Source organism: Silene latifolia, chromosome 2, assembly GCF_048544455.1.
Source record: "Silene latifolia isolate original U9 population chromosome 2, ASM4854445v1, whole genome shotgun sequence".
Taxonomy (NCBI): Eukaryota; Viridiplantae; Streptophyta; class Magnoliopsida; order Caryophyllales; family Caryophyllaceae; genus Silene; species Silene latifolia.
In genome coordinates this window covers 191,246,508-191,264,499 of record NC_133527.1, presented here as the reverse complement: position 1 = coordinate 191,264,499, position 17,992 = coordinate 191,246,508, and the positions used below count along the sequence as shown (strand labels likewise).

Here is a 17,992-nt window from a genome sequence, read left to right as displayed (position 1 = left end):
ATTTGATTTAATGCATATATGTAATATATTTATATAAATATAGAATCCTCTTAAAATTGCATGATTAAGTAGTAAAAGTAATTTCATCAGTAAAGAAAAGAATTGTAGTAACATTGGATATAGTTATATGATAGTAATCACTCATTTGAATAGTAAAAGTAACAATATTATCAGCGAGATTAGTGAAAGTGGTAGAAACAACAACGGGAGTAGTGAAATAATCAATATTAATGTGGCAATAGTGAACGTAACAATAATTATGGCGGGAGTAGTGAAATTATCAATATTAATGGGACAGTAGTGATAGTAACAATAATTACGGCGGGAGTAGTGAAAGTAATAATGATTACAGACAAGGAGTGAAATGTTATTACTATTGTTTCATCAATAAGAGTAAAATATTAATAGCGGGAATAGTGAATTTGTCTCAAAATTTATTTTATCGTGATTTTAAGATATGTCATAAAAAAATATATTAATGATAAATTTATGGTTATGCAACTTTAGGTAATTTTATTTAATGAAAAAAAATTTAATGGTAAATAGAGGTAGCCCGAGCGAAGCCGGGCACCAATACTAGTATTATATATTATGAAATTTAACTTGAAATATTTATAACCTACTTATATTATATTTTTGTATGTTAAATAATTAACATCTCTATACATCTAATAAATTATAAAGTTTAATAAAATTGCATAGATTTTAAATTTAATATATAATTTTATGATGATAATAATTAATACCATAAGTGTGCATATTTATACTAATATTAAAATATATTTTCAGTTAACTAGAACTACTTTAAAGTTGCATAACTCCTAAATTTATCATTAATATATTTTTTTATAAAACAGAGTATATCATAAAGTTACAATGAAATAAATAATGAGACAAATTCCCCTACTCCCGCCATTAATATTTTACTTAAATCGATTGCTTAGCTAATTTTTCATACATACTTACTTTTGTTCTTAGAATTATTAATTTTATTATATTTGTTATTATTATTACTTTTACTTTCACTACTCCCGCCGTAATTATTGTTACTTTCACTACTTGTACATTAATATTGATAATTTCACTACTCCTGTTGTTACTTCTGTTACTTTCACTACTCTCGCTCGCTGCTAATATTGATCTTGACTATTCAAATGAGTGATTACTATCATATTACTATATCCAATGTTACTACAATTCTTTTCACTACTAACAAAATTATTTTTACTCTCTAAGTATCCAATGAGTGATTACTATACTTAAGGTTACTTTTATTACTCTCACTACTCGAAATAAATATATTAAATATATGCATTAAATTAATTAAGTCGAAATAATTATGGAATATTATATTTTTTGGAAATCTAGCTTGATTTATCTACTTTTTAATATTTTCCAAAATATAATATACTTATATTATATTTGTTTATGTTAAAACATCTTTATACTAATTAATACCATAAGTAAGGCATGATTATATGTTTATTTTATGGAAAATCAATTAATAATTATTTTTACTAATTAAATTAAAAATCTAGTGAATTATGGAATATTATATTTTTTTTGGAAATCTGAATTGATTTACTTACCTATTAATAGTTTCCAAAATCTAACATATACTTATATTATATTCGTGTATGTTAAATAATTAACATCTTTATACTAATTAACACCGTAAGTGGAACCTGTTATTTTAAGGAAACTCGCCATATTCTAGTTTTATCTAAATTAATTCTTTTAACCAAAACTATATAATATTTACATTGAAGTCCATTGTTCAGGTCCATCACACGGTGCTATCGATTTAAAATTATATAGTATAATTAATTTGTATAAATTTCTGTAATTACATTGAAGTCCTTTGGTTTCTGGAATTAATATATAGTATTGATTGATTGATTGATTGATTGATTCAAGTTCTTGAATACTAAATCCCGTGTGATTCTATCCGCTCTAGCTTAATTTATAACAATGTTATTATTATTATACATCGTATTGTTCCAAACTTCCAATATTACATAAAAATATTACGCCATAACTAATCGTATTAATTAATATATTTTGGTTGTTATAATTTAAAAAACAAGCTGTGCATTATTTTGCACGGGCCTAAAACTAGTTTGGTCTTAAATCCATGTTTCTCTAAAATATATACTTCCTCCGATCATTTATTTATCTTTAATTTTGGTACAAAGACTAAAAGAAAGAGGAGGGGATTATTTGTGGTGCATGGTTGTTAGTGGATAACAAGTGGACCATAGAGCATCCGCAAAGGTGGGGAGGTGCCTCCTCATATGTCCCCTCTCTCCTCAAATGGGGAGCCTAATTATTGCACACACTTCCCCTTAATTAGAGGTTCCACCATTTATAGAGGAGGTCCCCAAAAAAATAAGGATAATTTGTGTTCTTTTGAGGAGGTTCCCATATATTTGAGTGTGTGTTGGAGAACTCCATTGTTGCATAGATATAGATATGAATTGAGGAGAGTAAATGGAAAAGAGCCTCACCTTTGCGGATGCTCTAATGGATGTGTATCATCAAGTTACCCATAAAAATCTTCCTAATATAGAAAGGTAATCAAGTGAATGAGACACCCTAAAATGTAATAGGTAAACAAATGACCGGAACTGAGAGAGTATGAATCTCTACGAATGAATTAGAATCGAAGATTTTTGTAAGGCCTCGTTTGGTTGCCCACCCAATTCATGGGAATTCTAAAATCCCATGAATTGTGGTTTTGGGAGATTGTTTGGTTACCCCATATTTTATAAAATGGGGAGTTTCAAACTCCATAGGAGTTTCCAACTGATGAGGGAATTGAACTACCTACCCCACTCATGGTCATTGAAAACTCCTAGGAAATAAACTCCAGTGTGAGCAACCAAACATATTATTGCAATTCATGTGAATTTCGATGTAGGAGTTTAAATCACGTGCATTGCAGATTAACACATCAATTCAATTCCGGTATGAACCAAACGAGGCCTAAATGTTCAGAGAACGAACATTTTGGATTAAGGCTCTGATGTTGTTGTTGTTGTTGTTGTTGTTGTTGTTGTTGTTGTTGTGGGAACGAACCTCGGACGCCGCTCTTGCTATTGATATTACCTTATGTTGTTACTTGAGATCTTTAATTTGTTTGTGAATTAAAGACGGTAGCAAATAGCCAAATATAGCTATTTATGGTAAAATATATACCTAACATAACATCATAACGATGATAATACATATGATGATGAACCTGACCTGACAAACTTGATCGACTTAATAAATTACTATAAGTATTTCCAATCACATATCAACTAGTTTATCGGGTAACAATTTAGGAAGTTTTTAACACCAACATCAAATGTTACTCCCATTTGGTTTTAATTTGATGAGTATGATTAAAATCACAAGTAAAAACCAAACTTCCATCCATCCTAGTAAGAACAAACCTCTCAACAAGAACATAACATCCAAATTTAACCCACCAACCAATTCCACCATATTCCTCTTCTTTAACAATTCTAACTTGTTTTTCACCTCCATTTACCCAACCAACTCTTCTTTGCTCCCAAATCATTCTCTCAACAATTAATCTACTCAACCCAACACTTACCTCTTCACCTACACTTCCAATTGTCCTAAACCATACTACCTTATTATTTGAATTACCCTCATCAATTACACCATCTTTTCCACCAATTTTCACCTCTTGTATCGGAACAACGACATCCATCATTATTTTACCACCGTAACTATTACCATTATCCGCGGTAAAAACCCTTTCCCACCTTTGTTCAAGTGTCAACTCATAATACATTGACTTCTTCACTTGATCACCCAATCCTACACCCCCTTCATGAATGAACATAAAAGGACACACCCATTTACCCACATTAACCGACTCCGAATGTACACGGGTTAATGGGAAATCAAACCCGGGTTGTTTCGAACGAAGGACTCTGTCTAGACCCTTGAATGATTCTTGTATTATAAAATTGTTGGATTTTGAAACATTAATTCCCGGTATGTTCCTTAGAAATCTTGGGACATGACCATCCTGAGTTATTGATTTTGCATTGAATCCATTGTTGTTAGTGCAAGTTATCATAGTGGAGAACTCAAACTGTTGATACATGTCTTGTGGATCAAGAGGTCTTGGTTTTTTGTCCTCTAGGTAGCTCTTCCCACAACCTATGCCTCTGTCTTCCTCCTTTGAACATGAATATGCTTTCCTATTGCACCCAAAAAAAAAATTAGAACTAGAACAAATATGCAAATTAACACGGAGCCACAAGAACGATTTCTTATGTTGACGGGATGAGAACTCAGGTCATACGTACAATCTCTCGTGACTTTATCAACTAAGCTAGTTGACATCTACATATGACATTTTCATGATATCATATAATACAAGTAGTTGACTAGTAGTTTGTTGATCATGGCATCATGGTACACAGTTTTTGGATAATGAGTGTGTATTAGCAAATTAATTAGTTAATTAGTGTTCGTTTGAAACTATTTTGGTTCATACTGTTCACGTCATTATTTGTATTTTTTCTATGTTTTTCTATGAAACCGCTAAGATTGTTAGCGGCTTTACCATTTTTATAACCTTCTCTATAAGGCTAGTAAATTAAAAAATCAAAAAAAAAATAAAAATAAACCATAAAAGCCGCTGAAATTATTGGCGGCTCCCACAAACATCAATATTTTGCTAGCACTAACAAGATGTTCAAGAAAATATGAAGGGCCGAAACTGCTAAGAACATTAGCCGCTTATCCTTTTACGTTTTCTAATACTTACGGTATATTTTGAAAAATAAGAACGACTCCGCTAATTATCCTAGCAGCTTCATATAAAAACACGAAAATAAATACAAATGATGACGTGCAGTGGACATTATGAACCAAAATAGTTTCAAACGAATGCTAATTACCTAATTAATTTACTAATAAACACTCATTATCCAAAAAATTCGTAGTTATATGGTGAAAATACAAAGAAACTATTTCTCGACGACTCATAATGAAAATTACGTAGTACATCCATACACAAGCGATATGTGTACTCGACGATGTATAGAATGCTTACCCTTTGTGTTTACCATGTGCCTTGATCAAGTAATATCGATTCGAAGAAAGAGGTTGATCAAGAACAGGAATAGCAAAGACATCATCATCTTCAAAAGGTCCATGGTTGACTTTTAGGATTTTGTTTGAAGGAAAAGGAAGGTCAACAATGGAGGAAGCATTAGAAAGACCAAAACATGTTGGTATTGATTCTTCATCATGGATAACAAGATAACCTGAATTTGGACCTTCAGGAGGAGGACTTAGTAAGGATTCTGAGGATTTCTTGTAAAGAGAAAGGGGTCTAGTTACATACATAGCTAATTCCCAAGTTTTGTTTTTAATCTTTTCGGGTATATATACGAATTTCAAATTACCCGAATTTTGCAGATATAAGGTCAAACCCTGTCAGCATTAAAATCGCCCTTATAACTCCATTTATACAATATAATTATGAGTAATAACATAGGATATGATTGCATAACTCTTTATCTTGTATAGGTGTGAACATTGAGGCTTGAAGCATAATTGTTTAATTTTTAAATACTCAATCAAACAAATGATATGGGACTTGTTCAAAACTATGAATTATTGACTTGGTAATGCTTTAGGCATGGCCTACTTGTAGGAACAACTACGACGATTTAGTCCAAGTTAAAATAGTTTGATTATTACATGCATAATTGTGACATAAGCAGACTTATTGTTTTCTCCTGGTAGATAAGCTAAGATTGTAATTAGAAAAATCTTAGATATGATAAATTCTAGTTGATTTTCATAGCTTCTTCTGCAATGATGTTTTTCATCAAATGAAATCATAGTTTAAATTTACGGATGAAATAATGCTTCATGGTTTATGAATTTGTAAAAATCAAATATTATCGTACGCATGCAAACTGAGCAAACTAAAGTGTTTCGTTCTACCACTAAAACACCTCATACTAATTCAAGTGTATGACTAGTCTAAAACTCTAAACATGTTTTCAATCGACGAAACACGTGAGGATCTAACACTTTTGTTATGCGGAAGCTTTAATATCTTATATTGAGCCCCTATTATGTCGGTATTTAGTATTTACGGTGTATAATAGTATAATATTGTCCCGTTTAGGAGTAAGCCCTCACGAACCGGACTGGAGAAGAGGGAATCCAAGGCAATATTTTTTGTTTTTGTTTTTTGGTGACCAGTGAACCAACAGTCGCTACCTTCGGTGCGCTCTGGGTAAACCCTCGGTATATGTAATGTTGGAAAGATAAATCGTAACAATGGTAAAAAGACAGAAACTTTAATAATACAAAAGACAGAAAAGGACTTATCGAACAGAATTGCAGCGCCGTGGTAAAAAAGCCACTGACTTGAAAACTATTACGGCACGACCGTGGTGGTTATCGTCTCACGCTGGTAGTTCCCCAAGGTTAACACTGCAGCCTTGAACCGCACCATCAAGTAAGAAGACTTTGGAAAAAAAGACAACGTGCCGGAAAAATCAGAAGAAATAGAAGGAGAGCATATTGAGAAGAGAGAATGTGGAGTGTATTGGTGTCATCTTCTGTCAAGTGAACATCTCTATTTATAAGGGAAAATAGAGCTGTTACAGAGACAAAAAATCTCAGCAATTAAGGGACGGTCAAACGTAATTAAGGGATTAATTACGCTCCCTTAATTTCTGCAATTAACAGTCATAAAAACATTTGACTCGAATGAATATTATCGATACACTGAACCTGGACCTAAACCAAAAACACACAGCCCAAAAAGAAAAGAGGGCCTTTGGCCCGCCCCGCAGGGGCTCTACCCAAACCCGAGCCCGAGCCCGAGCTCGAGCCGGTCCGGGCCGGCGCGCGCGCGCGTGTGTGTGTTTGGATCAGACTCACAGGCCCAACACTCTCAACAAAAGCCTCCTTGGTCCAACTCTTATCCACTTGGGGAGAGAAAAGTAATATAAACACAATATACCTCCTTCTCCCCACCGATGTGGGAGAAGAGGCAAAAATGCTTTTGGCTTTAAACAACCATTACTTCCAACAATCCCCCACTAATGGCGAAGAGAAAGCTAAAGAAATATTCCGGGTAAGGAAGGGTTGGATACTTAAACGTTCAATGTCTTTCGACTTGAATTGACGTATTAGTGAAGCGAGGCAACAACTTACTTTCAACAAGTGAATATCTTTCGATTTGAATTCCTCGTCGGACTTCAGTCGTTGAATTCCCCACAACACATATCATACCTTCAAAATCTGTTTTATTCCGCGATTTCTAAGTGTAACGCTTTTAAAGCCATGCGTTTACCCTGGTTTAGGTGAGTGCTCTAGCGAGAATTTATGAATTTATATATATTCTCACATAGATGGTGGCTGAGCCATCACACTCCCAAAGGTAGCTCAAGTGCTTCTCAGTAGCACTTCTCACAAGAGCTATTAAGGACAATAGTCCAACCTCATATAAAAACACAATCCATCAAGTGCGTCTCAAAAGCACCACCAAATTGGCTATGGATATCAAATGTCATAGGAATGAGCTATAAAGTCCATCAAGTATCACATTCAAACTTGATTCAAGGACTTAAGCCCCATTCCCCTCGACATATCAAGGACTACTCTCCTTGTTAACCCCTTAGTAAGGGGATCAGCAAGATTACGTTCGGACTTCACATAGTCCAAAGCAATCACCCCATTTTTCTGGAGTTGTTTTACCACACCGTGCCTGATCCGAATATGTCGTTTCTTACCATTGTAGACATTATTCTTAGCAACACCGATAGCCGCTTTACAATCACGAGAGAAGGGAGACTGTGCAACTGTCCCCCCACATAGGCACGTCTGCTAGTAAGTTCCTCAACCAATCTGCTTCTTGACCCGCCAACTCAAGAGCAATGAACTCGATTCCATGGTGGAGCTAGCTATACAAGTCCTGCTTTTGCGGACTTCCACGATATAGCTCCTCCACCCAAGGTGAACACATAACCACTAGTGGAATGAATTTCATCATTACCTGCAACCCAATTTGCATCACAATATCCTTCTAACACAGCAGGAAATTTACCATAATGCAAACACAAATCAATTGTTCATTTCGTATTTAAGTAAACGATTTAAGTGAATTCCAATGCTCAAGATCAAGGTTATGTGTATATCGACTCGATCTACTAACAAGATAAGCAATGTCCGGTCGAGTACGTTCATGAGGAACATTACACTTCCTATAATCTTAGCATATTCTTCTTGTGAGACACTATCACCCAAGTTCTTACACAAAGATATACTAGCATCATAAGGAGTTCTAGCAGGTGTAACATCAAAACTGTTAAATTTCTTCAACACTTTTTCAACATAATGTGATTGACTAAGGGATATACCATTTGGGGTTTTCATAACTCTAACTCCAAGAATGACATCAGCTTCTCCTAAGTCTTTCATCTCAAAACGTGATGACAAAAATTGTTTGGTTTTATTTACAACAAATAAATTACTACCAAGAATTAACATGTCATCAACATATAAGCATATAATCACACAATCTGATCCAAACATTTTAGAATAAACACACGAATCAGAATTGTTAGTAATATAGCCATCATCAATCAAAGTGTTGTGAAATTTCTCATACCACTGTTTAAGTGCTTGTTTAAGACCATATAGTGATTTTCTCAGTTTACACACTTTACTCTCTTGACCCTTTACCACAAACCCCTCGGGTTGCAACATATAGATCTCTTCATTTAGGTCACCATTCAAAAAAGCGCTTTTCCATCCATCGATGTACCACAAGATCATGAATAGCGAAATAAAGCAATAAGAGTTCTAATGGTGGAAATTTTAGTCACAGGTGAGTAAGTATCAAAATAGTCAATATCTTTCTTTTGTGTAAACCCCCTCACCACAAGTCTGGCCTTGAACCTTTCTATTGTTCCATCAGGTCTCATTTTCTTTTTAAAGATCCATTTGCTACTAATGGGTTTACTACCTTTAGGCAAATCAGTTAACTCCCAAGTCTGATTAAAAACAATAGAATCTAGTTCATTTTTAATAGCTTCTTTCCAAAAAACAACATCTATAGATCTCATAGCCTCATCATATGTTTTTGGATCATCTTCTATTAAAAAGGCAGAAACAAGCTCATCACAAGCACAAATATCACCTGCGATTTCAGATAAGTGAAGTCTGATAGCATCAGTTCTGATGAAATCACTCCCGTAGCTCTTTTTAATTCTGGGCCTTTTGCTCCTTCTTGGTTCAACTGCATGATCCACGAAGTACTAGTACTCGCATGCATAGAACTCGGTAGGGTTAACAGCATAGTAGAAACAACAGGGCATCGGGTAGTGATACGCTTTCCTTCTTCAAAGGAAATACCGCTCAAAAAACTCAAAGATCTCTAGCCTCGTATATAGACCTGTCACTTAAATACATGAACCTATAAGCAGAACTGTTTTGAGCATAACCAATGAAAACACAGTCATAAGTCTTAGGTCCAATGGTTGGCCTCCTAAAGCTAGGTAAGCCTACTTTAGCCAAACACCCCCACACTTTAAGGTAACTTAAGTTAGGAGCATAACCTTTCCACATTTCATAGGGTGTCTTGTCTAGTTTCTTATGAGGTACCCTGTTAAGAATATGACAAGGTGAAAGCACCGCTTCCCCCACATATCATCGAAAGGCGAACTTAAAAGCATAGCATTCATCATTTCTTTCAAAGTTCTATTTTTACGTTCAAATACTCCATTCGATTGAGGTAAGTACGGTGGGCTCTTTTCATGTATTAAACCATTTTTCTCACAAAAATCTACTAAATAACCAGAGCCATACTCTCCTCCTCGATCGGACCTGACTCTTTTAATCTTCCTATCAAGCTGATTTTCTACCTCAGTTTTGAACTTTATAAACATGTCCTCAGCTTCACTTTTATTTCTAAGCAAATATACTTTGGTATATCTAGAAAAATCATCAATAAAAGTGACATAATAGTGTTTACCACCTCTACTCATGGTGTTTTTGAAGTCGGCTAGGTCGGTGTGAATTAACTCAAGAAGACTCGTTTGTCTAGTTGTAACAGGTCTACTAGGTTTCTTAGCAAATTTGGCCTCGACACAACTAGGACACTTCTCATGAGTTTCTGAAGATAACAAAGGAATAAGCGACAAAGATTTGAGCCTTTTAATCGAATCAACATTTACATGACCTAATCTACCATGCCAAACATCAATAGACTCAGCAATATAAGCAGAAGTAGAAGCATTATTATTAATGATAGGAGAATCAACATTCAAAACAAATAAACCCCCACAGAGATAACCCTTGCCCACAAAATCCCCATTGCGCGACATTACAACCTTCTCAGCCTCAAAAACAAGTTTCACACCAGCTTTGTTTAGCAAGGCACCAGACACGAGGTTTCGACGCAAAGTAGGAACATACAAAACATTATTTAAAGCAATAGTTTTCCCTGAGGTTAGTTTGAGAAAGATCTTGCCTTTGCCTGATAACAAAGCAGAAGAAGAGTTACCCATGTAGACACATTCACCATCAAAGAACATCTTCAAATTCAAAAAGAGATCCTTGTTAGCACAAAGATGCCTTGAAGCCCCGTATCCGAGAATCCAATCACTAGCATTTGCAACCGATTAGCCTCAACCACTACAAAGAAAGAATAATATCATCCTTTTCAAAGAACATTAGCTTCAAAGAACAACTTTCTTTTGAGGATATTGATAAGCTTTGTGACTCGTTTTCCCACAAACATAGCAAACCGATTTGGTTTCGGATATTTGAGGCGGGTTTGGTGAATTTCCCTTGACCAACTTTCTTGGCATTCGACCCTTGGATTGACCCCGACCACTTTAGCCTTTCCCTTACCCTTGAACCTATCTTCTTTTGAAGACCCACCGCTTCAACAAGATTGGCTTTGACATAGTAAGAGACAATTGGGTGACTTATCTTTCAGACGATTAGCTTCTTCAGTCCTCATGTGGCCTACTAGCTCTTGATGGGACAAATCTTTCTTCTTATGTTTCAAATGGTTCCTATACTCATTCCAGGAAGAGGGAAATTTTTCTAGCAAAACATTAGCCAAGAAAATTTCATCTAGTTTCATTCCCTCATTAGTGACATCAGCACACAAGTTCTCATAAACATGAACTTGCTCCATAATTGGTTTGTCATCTACCATTTGAAACCCAAGCCACTGCCCGACAACACATTTTTTCTTACCCGCATCGTCAGCCCCATATTTTTTCTCTAACAGTTCCCATATGGTCTTAGCAGATTTATGGACCGAAAATAAGTCAAAGAGGGTATTCGACATATGAGTAAGGAGATGGAACTTAGCAGTTTTGTTATCCTTATCATGTTTCTTAATTGACTCCTCGTTCGACTTAACAGCAAGAATGACGAAGGTGGGGTAGACTCTACACTAGCAAATGCGATTACTGACGACGGAGGGTCGAAAAAACAAAACATAGTCGATTTCTAGTTGTTCAAAATACATAAGCGCTTTACGAGACCATCTCTTGTAGTTCATACCGTCTAAGGGTTCCAATTTCGACAATTCGATGAATTTTGTTTGAGACGACACCATTGTTACGACAAATATAATAGTTTTCAAATTGTTGGAAAGATAAATCGTAACAATGGTAAAAAGACAAAACTTTAATAATACAAAGAAATAGGAGGGTCGAAAAACAAAACATAGTCGATTTCTAGTTGTTCAAAATACATAAGCGCTTTACGAGACCATCTCTTGTAGTTCATACCGTCTAAGGGTTCCAATTTCGACAATTCGACATGAATTTTGTTTGAGACACGACCATTGTTACGACAAATATAATAGTTTGCAAATTGTTGGAAAGATAAATCGTAACAATGGTAAAAAGACAAAACTTTAATAATACAAAAGACAGAAAAAGGACTTATCGAACGAATGCGTAGCCGTGGTAAAAAAGCCACTGACTTGAAAACTATTACGGCACGACCGTGGTGGTTATCGTATCACGCCGTAGTTCCCCAAGGTTAACACTGCAGACCTTCGAACCGCACCACCAAGTAAGAAGACTTTGGAAAAAACAGACATCGTATGCCGGAAAAATCGGAAGAAATAGAAGGAGAGCATATTGAGAAGAGAGAATGTGGAGTGTATTGGTGTCATCTTCATCAGTGAACAACTCTATTTATAAGGGAAAATAGAGTCATTTATTAGAGAGACAAAAATCTCGGCAATTAAGGGACGGTCAAACGTAATTAAGGGATTAATTACGCTCCCTTAATTTCTCGCAATTAACATCATAAAAACATTTGACTCGAATGCAGATATTACGAATACACCGAACCCGGACCTAAACCAAAAACACACAAATTAAAAAAGAAAAGAGGGCCTTTGGCCCGCCCCGTAGGGGCTCTACCCAAACCCGAGCCCGAGCTCGAGCCGGGCCGGGCCGGCGCGCGCGTGTGTGTGTTTGGATCAGACTCACAGGCCCAACACTCTCAACAAAAGCCTCCTTGGTCCAACTCTTATCCACTTGGGGAGAGAAAAGTAATATAAACACAATATACCTCCTTCTCCCGACCGATGTGGGAGAAGAGGCAAAAATGTTTTTGGCTTTAAACAGCCATTACTTCCAACATGTGATAGCCTGCAAACCACGTATTCCAGGGTGACATACTCGAAGTCTATATGGCATGGACTCAGGCCAAGAATGCTCCACAAGATTTTGCTCTTAGGGAGACTTGAACCCGTGTCTCCTGAAACTCAAGGCAATATTTTTGTAAATCCATAGTTTACACATTTTTTCTTTTAAGTTTGAACCATGAGGTGGCCACGAGCTGGTTTAGTCTCGGGTTGGCCAGCCATCCCGGTCTACCCTAAACCGGTCCTTGGGGAGTAGCGGGTTGGTGAGGCCGTAAGGCAGATCCTAAACCGACCCTTAGGCAGTCGTGGACGAGTCAAGATGGGCCTATAGGGCGGGCTAATCAGGCCGAAGATTGACATAGGAGCGGGTCGACCCTCGCCAACCCGGGTGCAATTAGCCACTTCTATTTTGAACCACATCATATGCAACTTAAGCCCATCCATCATATCCAAAATCACTAATACAAGCTTATGATTGTATGAAAATAGAACTCCGATAAAAAATGATGAACACACTCTTAAAACACCACCATTGTTGTCCACCTCATCTTCATCTTCTCTTCACTATTCCCTCCATTACCAAACCTTCAAACTCTTTCTCACCCACTAAACTCACAATTCCCTTTAATTCCAATAATACCCTTTCACCATCCTTCTCTCTTTCCTCTTTCACACCAAAAGCTTCCAACTTTTCCAACCCAATTTCTTCAATTTGGGTCAATGGAGAAGAAAAAGATTCAAACTTTGATGGTGGGTCGGGTCAAATTGATGATTTGGCCCATGATAGTCCAGTTTATCAGAAAACCTTAAGATTAGTTGAGTGTTCTATGTTTGCTGCTGTTGCTGGTTTGGCTTATTTGCTCAGCAATTCTCTTGCTATTGAGGTTATTATTTCTGGTTTTTTTTTAATTGATTGTTTGATCTTGATTGGATGATTTTTGGTAATTATAATTGTGGGGTTTTTGTAGTTTGAATGTTCTTTGGTTGTTATTGAACAATTGGATAATTTGACATTCTAATTTGGGGTAAAGATGCCAAATTATCATGACATGGCTTATTCAAACTGAGCAATTTAGTTCTAAACTATGTTACTCTGACTCGTTTAGAAGTACTCGACATGAGTGCATCTCCAAAGGGTTATTTTGGCTTAAAATAGTGTCCAAAGTGTCATACCCATGTCAGAATGTCGAGTATCATAGGCTCTAAGTAGTTTATTTCATGTATTGAAGAGTGCATTTGCTTAGTTGGACAGAAATAGGATAGTTTTGCCTAAGCAGTGACTGAATTACTGAATTCTCAGTAAAAGCTCTATCTAGATGGATTGCTAGATGATTGTTATAACTTCTGAGAAGTTCATAAGGCTAAATCCAACAGTTCTTATGAATAGAATACTCCGGGACTCCGGTTTCAGATTCCCTGTTACTTTAATTGACTATCTAATTAAGTGGTGCTCCTGTTGTAGGTAGCCAGTGTATGTAGACTGGCAAACTCGATTTTTCTGTTCTACTCCTAGTTTGCAATATAGCATATTAGATGCAACATTTGCAAAAAAAACTACTGTTAATCCTAAATCCCACTCAGATCACATATATGATATATTAAAAATGTTAATACCGGGGTAGTTCGTGTTCACTTTGTGATGAAGGTTCTACAGTCTCCTTATGTATTTGTTGCTGCGAGTTTCTCACGGAATTCTTACTGAATTTTATTTCTGATATCTTACACTAACTGAAACTGTTCAAGGAGAAACTCTTAGTTGATTATGAAAGTTACCAACTTATCGTGCAATGTACTTATCGAGAAACATCTTTGTTGTGAGCCTCTGCAGAATTATTTCGGATGCTTTTTTGCTTTGCCAATTGTAATAACCTCTATGAGATGGGGCGTTGCTGCCGGGCGTAAGACTATGGTATACTTTAAATTGTACTCTATCATTGTGAATACCTGACCTGCACGATTTGCATACGGTTGAAATGTAATAGGGTTTGCTATTCTCTTAGGTAGCAACAACAGTGCTATTGTTTGTACTATCGGGACCTGTGAAAGCATTGACCTATGTGGTAAGTTCAATTCCTTTCAATAAGAACGTTTCGTGTTTCTCATGTTTGTTGTTGGTGCTTAAATTTTTTGGTTGTGAGGTTTATCGTGTGGTCGTGGCAGTTGTTGCATGGAATACTTGGATTCACCATGGGTTCACTTTGGAGGTAAACCGTGGTCTGTAGACTTTTAAGCTATGTTTCTAGAATACAGTGTTTGAATATCGGACTTGGCTATATTAATGAAAAAGTTGCTTGCTTTTGGCCTAAAATGAAATGTTCCAAATGTTGTGGTTTGTCGGAATGTTAAAGACTTACGAGTGTTGGGTACGCGACAAGTAGACAGTGAAGTATGAAGTAAAATATCTTTTAAAGTATCAGAATTTTCCCATGGTTAGTGGGACAAGATGTGTTATAGCTTTGGTTTTCTGCATTCTCCTTTTGTAGTTGTTTGACATCTTTTTGGTTGATTACTTGTTGCATCTGTGGGTTTCTATCACTTTGTAGAAAATAAGGGGTCACAATGCTACGCTTTGGATGCAGAACTTTGACAACCTTTACGAAGTGAGTACTGTAGATAGATGAAATGGAAATGTGTGAATGGTTAGGTTAAGGAGAGAGGGAGTGTAAGAGAGAGCCATGACAATATGATGCTTCTCGTTTGTGTCCTTAAATAGCTTCATATTCTGTCCTCAGAAAAATCAAATTTCCCGTGATATTCTCGCTTGTGCTCGTTAATAGCTTCATAATATTCCTTTTTTTTCCTCGCTATCCAACCTGTATTATTTTGGGAGCAAGGCTTCTATCGTTTTATATTGAATCCTCTATATTGGGTTTGTTTTCTCAGGTTGCGAGTGAACTGGCGTCTTTCAATCTTCTTATGCACATTGGTACTACTGTCTTTCACCGTATATTCAAAGTTTGAATAAACTCAACTTTCTGTCAAAGTCGCACTACCATTACAAAACCTATTTTACTCTGAAATGCAGGTTAGAGCAATCGGGGCATTGGGATATGTTCTGACATCGTCATTCCTCATAAGTGAAAACATACTTGCACTGGTAATTAGTGACATCCTCTAAATTCCGTACTGTTCCTAATGAGATTACCTGATACACTGACATCATTTCAATCTTAGATCACCATCAATGTACACGCCACGCTAACAATGATATTCAACTCATTGGGGTTCACCACAGTTCCATCGATGAATACAATATACGGAATATTTGGTACCCTGGTTAGTACTGTCCGCCTTTCTAAACAAAACAAAATAAGATCTGGTCTTGCTATATGAGTGCTGATATTTGTTCGCTGTGTTTGGCAGCTCTTGATGAACTGTTGCTTCTTTGTGTTTCTGCTTCATATCCTATACTCCTTGTTCTTGACCAGACTCGGAATGAAGTCTTCATTGATGATGCCAAAATGGTTGGAGCGTGCTCTCTAGTGTACCAGCATTCAATAGTTGACCCGACAAAAGGATCATCCGTGTCCAGACCGGGATGAGGTTCATGTCATTTCTGGTTTGTGTACCCGGTCATTACGGATTTTGGTCTTTTTGGGTTAATGGTTACGAGTCGAGTCAAAGGGTCATAATGTAGCATCAATGTATATATATCTCCACATAGTTCTATATTGTCCATGCATTCATCTCGAGAAAATATCAGTCGAAGGAAGGTTGTAGCTTGTAACGTTAGCATCCATCATGGTGTCATTCAAGTTGTGAGTCGTTTTGATCTGCCAACATATGAGATCAACTCATGTTCGGTATTCATGGCAGTTCGGTATTCTTTAAAGACTAGACGTAAATTTATTCTCTTTTCTGTTACATTAAAACTTACGAAAAGAGTTTTATCGTCCATATGATATTCGACACGTGAATTCAACATTTTTGCACGGGTACAGATCCGAGTTCCGACATAAGTGCATGCGTTAGCAAAAGCAAGTGAACAAAAAGAGTGGGCAGCATAATTGAAGGAGGAAAGGCATCTTTTATCCGGAGGAAAAGGGCATATGATGAGTCAGGCATCATATAATAACAGTATTATTAGAGACAGAATCAGACTATCTAATCCTCATTTGATCTTTTTAGCATCAGAATCTGATTCTTTTTGGCTTCTTAAATGTGAATCATGTGACCCTACTAACCTTCATTCTCATCCACCAATATAACAGTCGGACCATACCTTCCTTGGACCATCGTGGACCAAGTCACCAAACTACTACGAGTACTATCAAATTGGTGACAATTAATGAGTGGCAATTGGGTTGTGGGACAAGGGACAAATTTTGGTGAAAAGAGAGATTTTAAAGGATGATTGAGCCAATTTGTTGGTTTGATTTTGACCCAAAGCCTAAACTGAGATTAATTACTAGGCTTGTTCTTTTCGTCTGAAAAGAGCTAAAGTATTAAAGTGAATTTAATGAAACTGAATTGAACTGAACTTAACTGAATTGAGCTAAGCTGAGTTGAATCGAGATGAGTTGAACTTAACTAAATTGAATTGAATGGAACTGAACTGAATTGAAATGGAATGAGCTAAAAATAGGTCTAAGGCATCTTCATGCCCTCCTAATCACTAACATATTCCACATTTCCTAAAGCGGAAAATTCACAAAGATTTTCACTTTCTTTATTTGTCTATCATTTGTGGTTAACATAACATGTAAACCTACATTCTCTCTCCTATTTTCATTTTCTCCACATATTACCATTGCACTAAATATTGATCTAAAACCAACGTGGAAGATCATATAGAATAGGAGAGAGTAATATCTTGTTGTTATTTTATTAAATTTTTATCATAATTATATGTACCATCATATTAAATGTTGAAATGTCCAATATTTTTGTACCTAACCTTCAAATTCTATTCGGATTTAAAAGTTCATAAGCTTGATATGAGCTCATTTTTAAAAAATAAAATAAAATCGGGTGAGCTTGAAATCGGCTCGAGCATGAGTTTCGCTTTATGAGCACAAATCGAGTAATACGAAACTCGTGCTTGGCTCAACTCCTTATTACTTATTATCCCCATTTAAAACACATGATAAACACGCAACTCACACAATATCTCCTCTATAATGACCATTAATTTCTCTACGCATTTCATATCCACCCATTGACATTTATTACAAGTGATAACACCTCAAAATCAAAATAGTATGAGATTATTCACTTTCTAGTTTCTACTATACCAAATTTAACAAATCCTCCAAGATAACACCAAATTTTGTTTAAGACGAACAAATGTCTAATGTCCTTTTTTCTTGGTAG

At 36.0% G+C, this 17,992-nt stretch overlaps 3 protein-coding genes across 3 annotated transcripts; 1 reads left to right on the top strand and 2 right to left on the bottom strand.

The window, feature by feature from the left end:
• Positions 1–3,091: 3,091 nt before the first annotated feature.
• LOC141644016 (uncharacterized) lies at positions 3,092–5,590 on the bottom strand. Its single transcript, XM_074453426.1, has 2 exons — positions 5,081–5,590; positions 3,092–4,220 (listed from the first exon to the last, which is right to left on the bottom strand). Exons 1-2 carry the CDS (start codon positions 5,374–5,376, stop codon positions 3,353–3,355), a joined length of 1,164 nt encoding a protein of 387 aa, XP_074309527.1. The 5' UTR covers positions 5,377–5,590; the 3' UTR covers positions 3,092–3,352.
• A 2,012-nt stretch (positions 5,591–7,602) lies between these two features.
• Positions 7,603–8,475, bottom strand: LOC141641835 (uncharacterized). The gene is made up of 3 exons (XM_074450482.1): positions 8,310–8,475; positions 7,965–8,050; positions 7,603–7,848 (listed from the first exon to the last, which is right to left on the bottom strand). The coding sequence occupies exons 1-3, from the start codon at positions 8,473–8,475 to the stop codon at positions 7,603–7,605; spliced, it is 498 nt and encodes a 165-aa protein (XP_074306583.1).
• A 4,645-nt stretch (positions 8,476–13,120) lies between these two features.
• LOC141644015 (uncharacterized) lies at positions 13,121–16,541 on the top strand. The gene is made up of 8 exons (XM_074453425.1): positions 13,121–13,563; positions 14,508–14,588; positions 14,680–14,739; positions 14,840–14,883; positions 15,563–15,605; positions 15,705–15,776; positions 15,854–15,955; positions 16,043–16,541. Exons 1-8 carry the CDS (start codon positions 13,183–13,185, stop codon positions 16,160–16,162), a joined length of 903 nt encoding a protein of 300 aa, XP_074309526.1. The 5' UTR covers positions 13,121–13,182; the 3' UTR covers positions 16,163–16,541.
• The last annotated feature ends 1,451 nt before the right edge of the window (positions 16,542–17,992 follow it).